The 15,975-nt window shown below is 53.9% G+C and overlaps 1 protein-coding gene across 1 annotated transcript; it reads right to left on the bottom strand.

Moving 5' to 3' along the window:
• Positions 1 to 2,309: 2,309 nt before the first annotated feature.
• LOC113991288 (olfactory receptor 14A16-like) lies at positions 2,310 to 9,325 on the bottom strand (the record flags this gene model as incomplete). Its single annotated transcript, XM_027727434.2, has 2 exons — positions 8,407 to 9,325; positions 2,310 to 2,338 (listed from the first exon to the last, which is right to left on the bottom strand). Coding segments are annotated over exons 1-2 (948 nt in total), but the record flags the coding sequence as incomplete, so codon positions are not given.
• Between the last annotated feature and the right edge of the window lie 6,650 nt (positions 9,326 to 15,975).

Below are 15,975 nucleotides of genomic sequence, written 5' to 3'. Positions count from 1 at the left end.
GCGGGAGCTGCAGCTCCTGCACTTCTGGCTCTTCCTGGCCATCTCCCTGGCTGCCCTCCTGGCCAACGGCCTCATCCTCAGCGCCGTAGCCTGGGACCACCACCTGCACACCCCCATGGGCTTCTTCCTGCTCAACCTCTCCCTCACAGACCTGGGCTGCATCTGCACCACTGTCCCCAAAGCCATGCACAATTCCCTCTGGAACACCACAACCATCTCCTACATGGGATGTGCTGCACAACTCTTTTTCTTTTTCTTCTTCATCTCAGCAGAGTTTTCCCTCCTCACCATCATGTGCTACGACCGCTACGTTGCCATCTGCAAACCCCTGCACTACGGGACCCTCCTGGGCAGCAGAGCTTGTGCCCACATGGCAGCAGCTGCCTGGGCCACTGGGTTTCTCTATTCTCTGCTGCACACAGCCAGTACATTTTCCCTGCCCCTGTGCCAGGGCAATGCCCTGGGCCAGTTCTTCTGTGAAATCCCACACATCCTCAAGCTCTCCTGCTCACACTCAGGCTACCTCAGGGAAATTGGGCTCATTGGGGTCAGTGCCTGTTTAGGGTTTGGTTGTTTTGTTTTCATTGTTTTCTCCTATGTGCAGATCTTCAGGGCTGTGCTGAGGATCCCCTCTCAGCAGGGACGGCACAAAGCCTTTTCCACGTGCCTCCCTCACCTGGTCGTGGTCTCTATTGTTATCAGCACTGGTATGTTTTCCCACCTGAAGCCCCCCTCCATCTCCTCCCCAACACTAGATCTGGCACTATCAGTTCTGTACTCGGCGGTGCCTCCAGCACTGAACCCCCTCATCTACAGCCTGAGGAACCAGGACCTCAAGGATGCCCTGAGGAAAATGATGACTGGATGCTTTTCAGGAGCAATAACCTGCCTCTTTTCTTCTGCAGAACATTCCTTGTGTAACCCTTTACTGGCCCAGCCTGCATTCTAAAGCTTTTGAGAATGGCAGTGGGGGAGTCTTCTTATAATTTTTCCTCTTTTAATGTTCTTAACACAGAAATTTATTTTTCATCCCTTATCTAATTCACTCTCCACCTCTTTGTTTTGACCCACAATTGTGTAAATGAGGAATCATTCTCTGTGTGCATTTAAACAAAATAAAATTCCTGCAGCAAGGTATTTGTCAAACATCCTGCCTTTGTTATTCTGTACATGAGGAATCACAATCACTGAGTACAATAAAGGAGGGGGCTGTACCAGAGCCAGGGGTGGGCTTTCCAGGAGGGTGTCCTGAAGAACTCTCCAGCCCACAGGCTGCATGGAGTGGAGCCCTGTCCTGCCCTTTGTGCCATTGGAAACAACCCATGGTCCTGCCCAGCCTTGTTCTTGGCTACTGAGCCTTCCAGGATCATGGCAGAGGGTGGAGAGGAGTGATCCCCATCCTGCTGGGTCTGCTCCCCACCCTGACCAGCATGGCCAGTGCAGGGTCAGCCCAGGGTGCCACAGCCCCTCCCTGTGCAGAGCAGCACCTCCAGCTCAGGGCCCTGCAGGGATCCCAGGCTGGGATCTGCAACTGGCCAAGGCAGCCTGGACACACTGACCTGGGCAAAGGGATGTCCCTGGAGAAGAGCAAGGCAGCATTTCTGGGCCTGCAGAGAGGAATCCCTGACACAGAGAAACCTCTTTCTGCAGCCCCCCCTGGGGACAGGCTGCTCTGTCCCTGGGCCAGGACTCTGGGCTGGGCTGGGCAGAGGGGCTGGCACTGAGGGGCACAGTCAGGCTGTGCTGGGCATCTCCTGGAGGTGACACCAGGGCTCCTGCAGTTTCCCTGACCTCCATTTCCTCCTGCCATGCTGAGTGTCCAGCCCCTGAGCTGATGGGGATGCTGAGACTCCTCTCTGTGCCCCAGGAGCTGCTGTGGCCTTCAGAGGGGCTGGGGCTGTGGGGGGAGTGCCCAGAGCTCTGCAGCACCCTGGGCTGGGCACTGCTGTGGGGCCAGAGCAGACTGGGCTGCTCCACCCGTTGACCTCTATAATGAAATCACTTCTAATTTTCTCCTGAAGAACCATGAGAATATGTGTTGTGTCCTGAGCACTAATTTGGAACTGTGGGATAATAGAAAAGGTTTTGGTGTCAGGGATATTGAGAAGGCTGGGCAGTGTCACTGGGAGACCTCTCCCAAACACTTGGAAAGACCAGAGCCAGCCCAGAGCTTCCTGGGGCCTTGGCAAAGGCAGACATGGAACCAGTCTGCAAACAGGGCAGCAAGGAGGGTTGGGAGAGTTCCAGACTGCTCAAGCTCAGCAGGGAAGGGGATAGGGCAAGTCCTCCTGCAGCCATTCCCAGGCTATGGAAGGACAAGGCAGGGATTGCAGAACCCCTGTGGGAGGGAAAAGAAGGGGATGTTGTGTGCCCAGACTTTATCAAGGCCTTTGACATGGTCTCCTGTGATCTCCTTAGAGCCAGACTGGTGACAGGAGGAGTGAGAGAGCCTTGGTGGGCACCTGGCAGCCAAAAGCCAACCCCCCAGCCCTGAGAGCCACAGCTCAGCCCAGCACAAAAGCTCCTTTAGGTCTGGAGGTTCTTTGCAGCAGCTTTTTAGCAGAGCTGCCAGATGGGCCATCAAAGGGGATGCTCAGCTGGGTCTGAAACCTGTGTGATCCTTGTCAGCCTTGGCTCTGTAGGAAAGAACCATAGAATCTTAAATAGTTTGAGTCAGATGGGACCTTTCTAGGTCATCTAGTCCAACCTCCCCACAATGAACAGGGTCATGTTCAACTAGATCAGGTTGCTCAGAGCCCTTTCTAACCTGGCCTTGAATGTTTCCAAGGGTGGGGCATCTATGATTTCTCTGGGCAACCTGTGCCAGTGTTTCACCACCCTCAGCGTAAAAAATTTCTTCCTCACATCTAGTTCCAATCTGCTCTTTTTTAGTTGAAAACCATTATCACTTGTCTTATTACAACTAAGTCTGTGCCCATCCTTCTTATAGGTATGATCTCAGGAGCTCCTGACAAGCCTTGACCAAACCAGCTGAGCAATGAAGAGTCCCTGGACTGGACCAGGGTGTAGTGAAGTGTCCCTGGACTGGTCCAAGTGCTGCTGGATGATAAAGGTGGGAACAATTTGGAGTGGAACAGTTGGGGAACACAGGATAATCAGTCACCCCATGAAAGCCTTGGAACATTCGCTTCCTGAATTGTGGCCCAAATGGAACAGTTTGGATACAATTCCCAAATATTTGGGAAACTCCAGTCATTCCTGACACCAGGATGGAAATTCAGCAGATAACTAAAGCCAGTCACCTTGGGAGCCCACAACCAGCGGGGCTGAGGGAGGCCCTGGCAGCTCCCCAGCACCTCCCTCTCAGTGGGACACCTCTGGCAGCCTCTCCCAGCTCGGGAACCCTCCAGTTTCCAACACTCCAAAGATTGTCCCTGATGCCCGGGACAATTCTGATCCCCCTCCACAAACACTCCTCCAGCTGTGACCCTGGTCTGTTGGCAAACACAAAGGGATTTGGGGAAGTGCTTCCCTGACAACAAGGAGAATTTTGGAGAGGGACCTTTCCACCCCCAGCTCTTGATGTGTGCACACATCTCTGCCTGGGTGTGGGTGTGAATTGACTGTGGTGGGAATGTTGTTCTTGGGAATCTGTAATTCAGTCAGTGTTAAAATTGTAGTAAATGCTATTAAATTGCTTGAAAACTGCTCAACTGGTCAATGATTAAGTGCTACTAATCTCTTTTGCCCCCTTTGTCTTTGGATCAAAATCCTTTCCGCCCTGACCCTCTTGCATCCCAAAGATCTTTGGAAATCATTTCTTTTCATCAAAAAATATATATTTTTCGTGATGTCCACTTTAAAATCTTCCTCCTTAGTTAAATAACAAAACAACTCCAATTAGCTGTAGAAGTCTTGAAGACTTGAAGACAATTAAAGGAATGAAAATAATTTGTTTTTCAATGTTTTAATGGGTCCCACAGCGTGTTTGGAGTTGCATCAGCTGTCAGTCCAAGATGGGCCATGTCAGAACTGGTGAGGTTGGGGGGTGAGGAGCAAGGTTGATCATACAGGGTCAGTCGGGATCTCCTGAGGAGAGTCTCAGCATCAAGATCACTTGGAGAACACCTCTATCACCTCTTCTCTGAACTAAAATATATCCATTCTTTGATTTCAAAAAAAAGTACAAACTTTGAAAACTTGTTTTGAAACTGCCTTGAAGACAATTAAAGGAAGACAAAGAGATCCTGAGGGATTTCTGCAATTTAATGAGCCCCACGGTGTGTTTGCAGCCCAGCCCATGATCCTGAGGTGCTGAGAGAAGATTGAAGCAGCTGCTGAAGAAGTCAGAAGCCAAAGTCCAAGTGCCTTGAAGCATTGCTGGGCCCCACTGAGGGCAGGCACTGCCAAAGCCTCCCCAGGGACTCCTTGGAGCAGCTCCTTGGAGGCCAGGAGTGCAGGCAGACAAAGGCTCTGGGCAGGCCCCTGCAATGCTGAGCAAAGCCTGCCTTGGTTTTGTGGAGCACAAAGGCCAAGGCCTGAGCCCCAGGCCCTGGCCCAGCAGATCCTGTCCCTCCCGGCTGGCTCAGGGCTCTTTGGGGGGCACTGGGATGGGAGGGGGAGGAACAACAAAGGCCCAAAACTGGGCAACCCCTGCCAGGCTGCTGAGGGAGGGGCGAGGCAGAACCCAAGGGCAGAACCTGCCAGGAAAGTGGCTTGTGGTGGCCTGAGTGGCAGAGGCAGCTGCCAGAGGCAAGGGGACAAAGGCCTGGGTGCCTTTGGGCCTTGCAGCCCTGCCAGAGCCCTTGGCCATCTCTCCTGCAGGCTGTCCTGCCCTGGCCCTGCTGCTGCTCTGGCCTTGCAGGCTGCACACACCCCTCCTGCTTTCCCACCCCCTCCCAGCAGCATTTCCAGACCCTCCCTGATGGCTCTGCACCAGCTCTGGCTGTTCCCTGGAACATGATCAGGGATTAGGTGATCCTGACTCCCTCTGGGTGACCTCTTGCAGCAGAAGGGTCCCCATTGAGTGACATTTTTTTTTCCTCACCTTCAATTTGCACCTTCAATGCTGCTCTTTGTGGAGATTTCATTCTATTTCCAATATGGACAAAAGCTCCATCCTGTCAGATCTCCTCTAGACCCTCTCCAGTTCTTCCTCATTCCTCCAGAATGGGGAACCTCACAGACAGACAGACCAGTCCAGATGTGGTGACCCCAGGGCTGAGTCCAGGGGGGTGACAACTCCCTTGTCTGGGTGCCCACACTCCCCCTAAGGCAGCCCCATGTGCACTTGGCCTTATTAACTTGGATCCTGAGCCCCTGTGCCACAGGACATCCATGCCAGAGCCCAGGCCCTTCTCCTGGGGGTCACTGCAGAGCTGAGCAGATCCAGGTCACCTCCCATTCCTCTGCCAACTCTCTGGGCCTGCTCTGGGCCTTGAAGGTCCTTGCCCTGCTCCCAAGGGCTGTGGGGGTGCTTAATGGTCAGGGCTTGGGGTTTAGAACTCAGGGTGGGGATTAGGCAGAACTTTGGGAGCTTTGTTGTTCTGCTGGCAGTGTCTGGTTCATGATTAGGGGAAGAGGGTTTTGGGTTGGGTTAGGATTAAAGCTTGACTTTTCATACTGGTAATACAGGTTTGGGAATGGGGTGGGCATTGGAGGACAAATAAGAGTCTGGAGTTCTGGGTTTGGGTTTTTTCTGCCTTGGAATTAGAGCAGTGGATTCCTTTGAGTGGGAGGGGCAGCACTTTTGGGGATTGTTGGGGCTTGAGGTTACAAAGTGCATAAAGGAATGTTTGCACAGTCAGTGTTTCAGCAACCTCAGCATTCCCTGAACCTGGTTTTACCTCATCAAAATCTTTCCTCTCTCTTGGCCATGCCCCTCTTTCCTTCCCCAATTATCTTATCCCTTTTGTCCCAGTTCCTCCCAACCTCCTCAGAGCTTTCATCAGGATGGGCTCAGCTGTGTGATGATGCTGTGCAACCTCATGGAATCAAGGAGCCACTGTGGAACTTGCAGAACCTCATGGAGTTATGGGGCCATTGTGACCCTGGGGAAACCCTTGGAATCAAGAGGCAACTGGGACACTCCAGGGCCCCATGGAGCCAAAGGAACCCAGGGACAGTGGGCAACCTCCTGAAATAAAGGGGCCATTGTGACAGTGCAGAAACCCATGGAATCAGGAGGCCATTGTGGCACTGCAGGGGCTCTTGGAAACAAAGAAACCCTGGACCACAGTGGAATTTCATGGAATCAAGAGGCCATTGTGACACTGGGGAACCTCATGGAACAAAAGGAATCCAGGGACACTGTGGGACTTCATGGAATCAAGGGGCAGTTGTGACACTACAGGGCCTTATGGATCCAAGAGAACACAGGGAAACTGTGGAATCTCGTGGAACTAAGGGACATATGGGGCCTCATGGAAAAAAAGGAACCCTGAGACATTTTGGATGTTCATGGAACAAAACGTCCATTGTGCCACTGCAGGGCTCCATGGAAATGAAAGAACACAGGGACACTGAAATCTGGGGGAACCAATGGGCCATTTTGACATGTGGGGCCTCATGGAAACAAAGGAACCTGAGACCTTTTGGAACCTCATGGAACCAAGGGGCCATTCTGACCCTGAGGAACCTCATGGACTCAAGGGGCCACTGTGACACTCCAGGGCCTCATGGAGCCAAAGGAACCCTGAGACATCTCAGAACCTCATGGAACCAAGGGGCCACTGTGCCTCCCCAGAACTCCATGGAATCAAGCAGAGCCGCTGCCTCCCCCCCGCCGCCGCACGGACCGGAGTCGCCGGCTCTGCCCCGCTTGGACACCTCTGGAGTCAGCGTGTTCTTGGGCAGCACAACTGATCTCAGACCAGAGAGTTTCCCACATTTTGCTTTGCCCCCTCTTTTCCCCAGGGCCAGGGCAGCCTCTTTCCATGTCCCTCTGCTCACACAGGGTGTCCTGCTCTTCTCTTGGCACATCCCATCTCCCCACAGAGCCTTTCCCCAGGGGAACACATCTGTGCTGGCCTGAGCAGCCCTTCCTGCACCCCCTGCCTGTGCTCCCCACAGCCCCTGAGCTGGAGAGGCTGCTCTCTGGGGCCCGGGGCCATGGGGGACTCTGTTGGGCTGTGCTGCTCCAGCTGGGAGGCAGAGCCAGCTGATGGTGCTCCCTGCCACTGACCACCTCCCACAGACGCTCCTGTGTGGCCATGGAGGGGGCTCAGAGGGGCCCTGCCTTGTTCCAGAGCTGGGACATGGCTTTGGGGGCTGCTCTTGATTGACCTGTAAAAGTTCACTGAGGGGAACACAAGTCACTTGCAAGAGTTTTCCCTGTACCTGCTGTGTCCCCTGGGCTTGCAGAGCTCTGTTTGCCCCTTCACAGGGAGATTTAGTACTTGATCTCTGGTAACTCCACCCTGGGCAGGATTCTGCTCCAGGGCTCCATTCCCTGCTGACTGGATGGGACGGGCTGTCCCTGCAGATCCTCTGTGCTCTCCTGCACTTCCTGAGTTCCTACAGACAAGTCCTCACCTGCCATCAGAACCCTCCCAAGCTGCAGAGCCCCAGGCAGGTGACTTGGAGACCATTTGTCACCTCCATTGGCCATCAGTCACCAAGACACAACATCTGAACCAGCCCTCAGTCCCTGCAGTCCCAGTGGGTCCCTGACCTCCCTGCACTGTCTCCATGGAAAAACAAGCAAAGCAACAAGACTTTAGAGATTCAATTCCTTGGACTTCTTCTCGATACCAGTGTTGGGAAAAGACCTCAGCCTTGAGGAAGTGCCTGGAGGGGAACCCCTTTGCTGCTGGAACTGCTGTTGTGGAGCCCAGCCCTGTCCCAGTAGTGCCCAGGGCCTGTCCCTGCCTGTGCTCACAGGCCTGACCCACAGCAGGACAGTGACTGAGCTGCCAGAGCACTCAGGCCTTGGGCACGGACAGGAAAGGAGAGGGTGGGAGTGCAAAGAGAGCAGCTCTGAACAGACCCAGTTCTGGGGCTCCCTGGCAGTGCTGGGACTCTTTTCCCCTCCAGATCTGCAAACATGGAAATGCCCTCCAGCTTCAGGGGAGGTCTTGAGGAAGAATCTGGAAAAAAGAATTTGTGTCCTTTCTTACACTCAGAAATTGTGATTCCTCATGTACAAACTAACACAGGGAGAATGTTTGACAAATACCTTGCTGCACAAACTTTTATTTTGTTTAAATGCACACAAAGCATGACTCCTCATTTGTATATTTTGTTGGTGAAAAAAGAGGTAGAGAGTGAATTATGTGGGATGAAGAATAAAATTTCAGTGTTAATGACATGAACAGAGGGAAAAAAAAGGAAAGCCCCCCACCCCCACCACTATCAAAAGCTCTGGAAGGCAGGCTGGGCCCAAAATGTGTTACACAATGAGTGTTCTGCAGAAGAAAAGATGCAGTTTATTGCTCCTCAAAAAACACGTAGTCATCATTTTCCCTACTGCATCCTTGAGCTCCTGGTTCCTGAGGCTGTAGATGAGGGGGTTCAGTGATGGAGGCACCACCACGTAGAGAACTGACACCACCAGGTCCAGGGACGGGGAGGAGATGGAGGGGGGCTTCAGGTAGGCAATTATGGCAGTGCTGATAAACAGGGAGACCACGGCCAGGTGAGGGAGGCACGTGGAAAAGGCTTTGTGCCGTCCCTGCTCAGAGGGGATCCTCAGCACAGCCCTGAAGATCTGCACATAGGAGAAAACAATGAAAATGAAACAACCAAATCCTAAAGAGATAGTAAACCAGAGAAGCCCAATTTCCCTGAGGTAGCCTGAGTGTGAGCAGGAGAGCTTGAGGATGTGTGGGATTTCACAGAAGAACTGGCCCAGGGCATTGCCCTGGCACAGGGGCAGGGAAAATGTATTGGCTGTGTGCAGCAGAGCACTGAGAAACCCAGCAGCCCAGGCAGCTGCTGCCATGTGGGCACAAGCTCTGCTGCCCAGGAGGGTCCCGTAGTGCAGGGGTTTGCAGATGGCAACGTAGCGGTCGTAGCACATGATGGTGAGGAGGGAAAACTCTGCTCTAAGAAAGAAGACAAGCAGAAAGAGCTGTGCAGCACATCCGTGGTAGGAAATGGTTGTGGTGTCCCAGAGGGAATTGTGCATGGCTTTGGGGACAGTGGTGCAGATGCAGCCCAGGTCTGTGAGGGAGAGGTTGAGCAGGAAGAAGCCCATGGGGGTGTGCAGGTGGTGGTCACAGGCTACGGCGCTGAGGATGAGGCCGTTGGCCAGGAGGGCAGCCAGGGAGATGGCCAGGAAGAGCCAGAAGTGCAGGAGCTGCAGCTCCCGCCTGTCTGAGAATGCCAGGAGGAGGAACTGGGGCATGAAGCTGCTGTTGGACATTTGCAGCCTCTGGACATGGGGACCTGTTCAAGGAGGAAAGGACAGTGACTGTGCAGGGCAGACTTCTCTGAGAAAAGCCCTTTCTCAGAGGTCCATCCCTGCTCCTCAACACCTCCCCCTTGACCGTGTCCAGGTGTCCTTCCTTCCCCTGGTTGCTGGAGCCCTGATTGCTGCTGGCCAAGTGTTCTGTGAGCAGCAGGACCTCAGCCTGCAGGACACTGGGCAGTCAGCCCTGCTCCCCCCAGTCAGTGCACAGGAACAGTAAGGGCAGGGCCAGTCCTGGGGGGTGAACTTTGACAAAGAATCTGCTCCTAAGGCACAGCAGCTTGTCAGCAACAGCACTGCCAGGGTGCAGGCAGGGGGACGGCAGAAGGCAGAGGGAGAGATTCTGCTGCACTGCGGGAGAACAGAGAGGCCTGTGAGGCTGGAGGATTGTCTGAGGCCCAGTGCAGAGTGAGGGGAGCTGCTCTGTCCCTCTGTCCTGTGCCAGCTGCCCTGCACTGGCACCTTTCTGAGACACAGCTCAAAGTTACACTCCTGTGTTCCCCTGGAGAGCAGAGGGACCCATGGCAGAGAAATTATCTCCCCCCTTTCCCAAAGTCAGGGAGAGTCAGCTCATTCCCAGCCTCCCAGAGCCCAGAGCCCCCCGGGACACAGAGAGCTGGGACACCTTGCTGTGCTCAGCCCTGCACAGGAGGAGCCCCAGGGGCTGGGCCTGACTCTGCAGCTCAACCTGCCATTCCCAGAGAGCCTGTCAGCAATAGCAGGGGCACCTGAGCAAGGCAAGGAGAGAGACAGCCGGGCCCTGAGGAAAGGCTTTCCCTTCCCAGCCCTGCACAGCCCCTCCCAGGCAGCCCCAGGGCAGGACAGTCCCCTCAGGCCCTGCTCAGCAGCAAATGGGCCCAGGGCAGCAGAGGTGCCCTCCATCCCTCCTGCTGCTCTGCCTGCCCAGGAGGTGCCTGAGGGCCCAGAGCCCCCGGGCTGAGGGCTGTGCTGGCTGGGAGGGGACACAAGAGCTGTGCTGCTCAGGGAAGGGGTCTGCACTGCAGGGCAGGGCCGGGAGGTGCCACATCTGCCCTGCAGCAGGGCTGCCCTCAGCATTCCCTCCCTCCCTGCCCGTGTCTCTGCTGCCTGGAGCTGTCCCAGCTGGGAGCTGGTCCTTGGGCCCAGTGGTCCTTCCCTGCCAGTGCTCCCAGAGCCCAGCTCAGCCCCTGAATGCACAGCTCAGCCCTGCAGCTGCTCGGGCTGTGCAGGGATTAAAGAAGAGCTCAGCCCAAGCCTGGGGGGAGTGGGAAGGTGCTGCTGGCTGGATCTGGAGGCTGGTGAGGGTGAGGGCACTGGCTGAGGGTCTCAGGAAACATCAGCATGATGGTTTAAGAGTCTCAGCCCTTGCTCTTAACTGTCCAGCTGAGTTTCCATTCCTACCAGGTTGAAAGAAAAGTAGAAGCACAGATTGATGAAAGCAGAGACTCAAGCAGGAAAATCTGGCCCTGAAGGTGCTCATGAAAAGTTGCATCAAAATGCCCTGGCCATGAGTTGGAGCTCCGAGCAGCCCTTGCCCAACCAGCACCCTCTCAACAGCAGAAGAAACCTGTCCTGCCCTGCCAAGAGTCACTCCTTCCACCCACAGCTTCACTCCACAGTGCTGTGGGAGCTCCCCAGGAAGAGTGAGAGGTGACCCCAGCAGTGACAGATCCCCTGCCCTGGCAAAGAGCCCTCTGGGCTGCAGGACCCTGCTCTGCAGGACAGCCCTGGGCACTCGTGGCTGCACCCCCCCTTCACACCCTGCAACTGTCCCTGGAAGGAGCCGTCCTGCCCTGTCCCTCTGATGGTGCCACAGAGAAGCCCTGCCCTGGAGCTCCTCCTGCTCCTCTGCAACAGAGAAACTGTGGGAGTCCTCCTAAAAGATCCTCCACGCTGTGGGATGTGCCAGCTTTGGCAGATTCCTCCAGGCACACAAGCAACATTGTCCTGCATGCACAGACTTACCATGGAGAGGCTGTGAAAAATCTCTCCCCCACTGAAGGTTCAGTGCACTGTCTTTTCAATCCTGATTCCCTTTAACCTTTTCCTGCCTCGCTCCCTTCCCCTCGGTGCTGCAGGCAGTGCCCTCAGCCCTGCTGGGCTGTGCAGAGGAGCTGCTCACCAGCAGAGCTGTCTCTTTGAAGCTCTTCTTGCTTGCCAGGAGCTCCCTGTGTGCCAGGAGCCCGGCCCAGCTCAGCAGCACAGCAACAGTCCCAGGCATTTCATGACCCTCCAGGGGGTTTGGTGTTGTTTACATGAGACTCAGTCCCTGAGAATAAGTTCAAACAACTTTTCAAGAAGTCAAAGTTAGATTGAAACACAAAATTTCTTGTAGTGCTAATGAGTCTCACTGAGGGACACAACTGAGAACGTGTCCCCAGGTTCCAGTTAGAGCAGAAAACTGCAGACAGTGATGACAAGGATGGACAAGCAAGGGAAAGGTGGCTCTGATGCTGAACAAACCTTGACTTGTTTTCTTAATCTAAAGGGCCAAGGCCTGACCCCCAGCCCCTGGGAAGGCAGATCCTGTCCCTGCCTCATTCCTCAGGGCTCTTCCTGGGGCACTGGGATGTGGGATGTGCAATGCCAAGGGCAGGACCATGGGGTGGCACCTGCCAGGCTGCTGAGCAGGGACAAGGAGGCCATGAGGCCCCAGGGCTGCAAGGGGCACTCCCCTCCTCCTGGCATCAGGGGCACAGACAGCAGCCATGGCCAAAGGCCTGCAGAAGGTGGCTGTGTCAGGGCCTTTCAGCTTCTCCCCCTCCCTGTCTCCTCTCCAGCCCAGGCTGTCCTACGGTGTCCATGCCCTGCCCCTTTCCCTGCAGGCTGTCGTCATCCCCCCGGCTGCCCCACCTGGCTGGCACCTTCCTGCACTGACATCTCTGCGTCCTCCCTGGCTCTTCCTGCACACACAAAGCCTTGGGCTCATCCAGACTCCTCCTGGGTGTCGTGTTGCAGCACAGCGTTTTCCTTGGAGTGAAATTCCTTTTTCCTCATGTCCACTCAGGACCTCCCCAGCTGCACTTGGCATTAATTCTTTCTTTCTCATGTTCTTTTCTGCTCTGACAAAAGGATCCACCTTCTCTAAATCCTCCCTTCAAGCCCTCTGAGGGCTGTCCTGTACTGTCCTCAGTCTCCACACCAGTGAGGCCACAGCTCCTTAGCCCCTCTCTAGTGCTCATGTGCTTGAGACCTTTAAACCTCATCTTGGGAGATCTCTGGGCACTCACTAAGGTTTTTGCAGATGAAAATGTCATGCTCATAGTCTAAGGAAGTCCCAGGGATACTTTTTGCCAAAGCCTGTAGTGGCAGAACATGGGGCAGTGGCTTTGAACTGAAAGAGAAGAGTTTTATATTGTATAATAAAAGGAAATATTTAGCAATAAGGGCAGCAAGAACTAGAAGAGGTTTCCAGAGAAGTGGATGTCCCATCCCTGCATTTGTCCAGGGTCAGGGACTGTGAGAAACCTGACTTAGTAAAAGATGTCACTGTCCATGTCCAGGGACTTGGACCAGATGACCTTCTAGCTCCCTTCCAAGCCAAAAAATTCTGTCATTCTTTAGAGTCTCAAGTCTCAAACTCCTTCTCCAAAGAATTTCCATTTTTGAGGACATGAATTGCCATGTTTTTGGAGAAACCCTTCTAAGTCCAAAAGATAAAAAATTAGTTCAAAGGAAGTTCCAATGTATCTGTAGGAAACTTTGAGCAAGTGTGTCAGTGGCAGAACCTCTCACAGTGACCTTGCAGCTGAGGATGGGGGATTCAGCCTCGGGCTCTGAGACTCATGATGGGCAACCAGAAAGGGGATTTGGGGACTGGGCAAGACTTGTCCTGGGATGTCTAGGAAAGAACCAAAGCAAGGAGAGGATCCCAGTGGTTTCTGGAGGACCAAGCATGAGAAACCAGAGAGAAAAGAGGCTGAAAAATCTGGTCATGTTAAACAGGAGGATGCTCAAGACACATTCCTGGCTGTGCGCTGCAAGTGATCCCCACAGCCTGTCCTGTTTTCTTAACAACTCCATTGCCAAGAAGTTTCTGTGGGGAGGGACCTCTCTGCTCCTGGCACAGATCGTGGCCCAAGTTGCAGCCACTGCAGCAGGAGCCACAACTAGTCAGGTCTTGTGTTCTTTGGGGGGCCAGACTCTGCCCACACTGGGGTGTGTGTGTGTTGGAAGCACAAAAGAGTGAAGGAAATGCCAAGCTAAACACCCAATGTACCCTGACTTTGTCCCTAAGTGGGGGATGAGAGTTGGACACAACATGTGCAGGGACAGATGGAGGGGTTTGTCCCCCTGGCCCTGCCCAGAAGGGACACCTTTCAGGAAGGGTTGTGGCCTTGGTTGTGCTGAGGGTTGCCCCGGGCAATGCAGCTTGGGATTGCAGTGGCACTGTCAGGGCTCTGCAGAGCTCCTGGCAGTTCCTGCATTTGTCCCCAGCAATGCCAGAGACCTGCAGGGGTTGCAGTCAATCACTTGTGCTCTTTGGGACCCCGACTGGCTCTGCTGAATGGGAGCAGGCCTGGAGTTCCCAGACTGTTCCTGCGTCCAGGGTCGGGCCTGCAGTGACGTTTCTGCAGCATTAAATTGGTGCAGTGGCAGGATGGCCATGGATCCATTCCTGCACAAACACAATGGGGCTCCATCCCAGGCAGGGAGAGAATGGGCCCACAAATTTTGGAAGGATAAGAACCAGGGAGTTTTGTCCCTGTGGAATCCCATGGAACCAAAGGAACCCTGGGACATAGTGGAACCTCATGGAATAAAGGGGACATTGTGACCCTGCAGCACCTCATGGAACCAAAGGGAGTCTGGGACGTGGCAGGGCCTGATGGAAACAAAGGAACCTCCTGGGAACAAAGGGACCCCGGGATACTGCCAAAACTCAGGGAACCAAAGGAACTCTGGGACACGGTACAATCTCCTGGAATCCAGGGGCCATTGGAATACACTGGGGCCTCCTGGAACCAAAGGGAACATGGGACACTGCAGAACCTCATGGAATCAAAAGGACCCTGGGACTTTGTGGAACGTCAGGGAATCAAGGGACCAGTGTGACATCCCAGAACCTTTTGGAACCAAAAGGAACCAACGGGACATTGCGGAATCTCCTGGAATCAAGGGTCCATTGTGACACTGGGGAACCTCACAGAATCCAGGGGCCATTCTGATTCTGCAAGGCCTTCTGGAGTCAAAGGGACCATTGTGACATTGTGGAACCTCATGGAATCAAGGGTCCATTGTGAGACTGGGGAAAATGATGGAATCAGTGGGCCATTGTGACACTGCAGGGCCTTATGGAGCCAAAGAACATTGGGAAAAAGTGCAACCTCTTGGAATCAAGGAGCCGTTGTCCTACTGTGGAGCCTCAAGGAATAAGGGATCCAATCTTTGCCTCAGATTTTGTCAACAAATTAAATTTAAGTAATTACAGAAGTGGGATTGAGCTACTTTTTTTCCACCGGTTTTAATGAGTGTCAAAATGAGAATATTTATATAAAATGAATCTTTTATTCTTACAAATGATCAGACAAAAGACCTTGATAAGAATTATTTACTACACAATACAAAGGCTAAACCCCCTAGTAGTCTAAATACGTTAAAGGAATTTAGAAGGTTTGATATCAAATGGAGTAATAGGGTTGGGTCTGTGTAAACTACTATGCTAAAGGGTGTCATGTAATACAGCTGTATTAACATCTACATTTACTACATAACTACTGTTAAAACCTACAAAAAGTTAAAAAAAAATATCCAGAAAGCTTTAAGACATCACATAAACCTAGTTAGGTAACTCTACCAGTTGAACTGACCCTGCCCAAAAAGAACCTCTACATACCATTGAAGGGAAAAAAATCCCTGTGGCCCATATGAGGAATGTGCTAGGGAGGACAGTTTGGATTAGTCCTGCCTTAAGCAACGGAAAACAGGGAGCCTCCTTTCCCTTTTGCCAAGCACGATCCCCCCCGGCTGGAGCTGAGTCCTCTCAAAGCTCCAGCTCTGCTGTGCCCAGAGGGGCTGGGGCTGTGGTGCCACTGCCCAGAGCAGCCTGCCCTGGGCAAGGCTGTGGGGCCAGAGCCGCCTGGGCTGTGCTGGGGAGAGGCCCTTGGGGTGGAGAGAGCTCAGGGCAGGTGGGAGAGCTTGGAGGGAGCTGGGCTGGGCTGGAAAGGAGCTCGGAGAGAAAGCCATGGGTGTGTCTGTGACACTGTGTGAGCGTGCAGGGGGAGGACTCAGCCCAGGGGGGTTGTGGTGCAGAGCCAGGGCCTGTGGAAGGCACTGAAAACATGCAAGTGCCAGTGAGAGGAGGCTGGAATGTGCCCTTGGTGGCACCAACAGAGCAGGAATTTCTGTGCATGGCCTGGGCTGTGCAGGGGGACTGTGGGAAAGGCAAAGCTCCCCTGCAGTTGGGGCTGCAGGAAAAGTCCAGAGCCCAAAGAGCCTCAAGGGCTGTGTTGGACACCAAGGTTGGAGGAGGGAAATGCAGGGCTGCTGTGCAATGGGGAGGGGGGGTTAATTCCAGCAGACACTGATGTGGTGCTCAGGGACTCCATGGCTTCTCTGCCTGAGCCTTTCCTGGAAAGGAGCACCCTGGGCTGTGGGACCAGGACGTCAAGGACGGGCATTCTCCA

Source organism: Pipra filicauda, unplaced genomic scaffold (assembly GCF_003945595.2).
Source record: "Pipra filicauda isolate LSUMZ 115617 unplaced genomic scaffold, ASM394559v2 scaffold982_size63421_pilon, whole genome shotgun sequence".
NCBI lineage: Eukaryota > Metazoa > Chordata > Aves > Passeriformes > Pipridae > Pipra > Pipra filicauda.
Note: the sequence above shows the minus strand (reverse complement) of the source record. Positions and strands in the feature narration are given on the sequence as shown.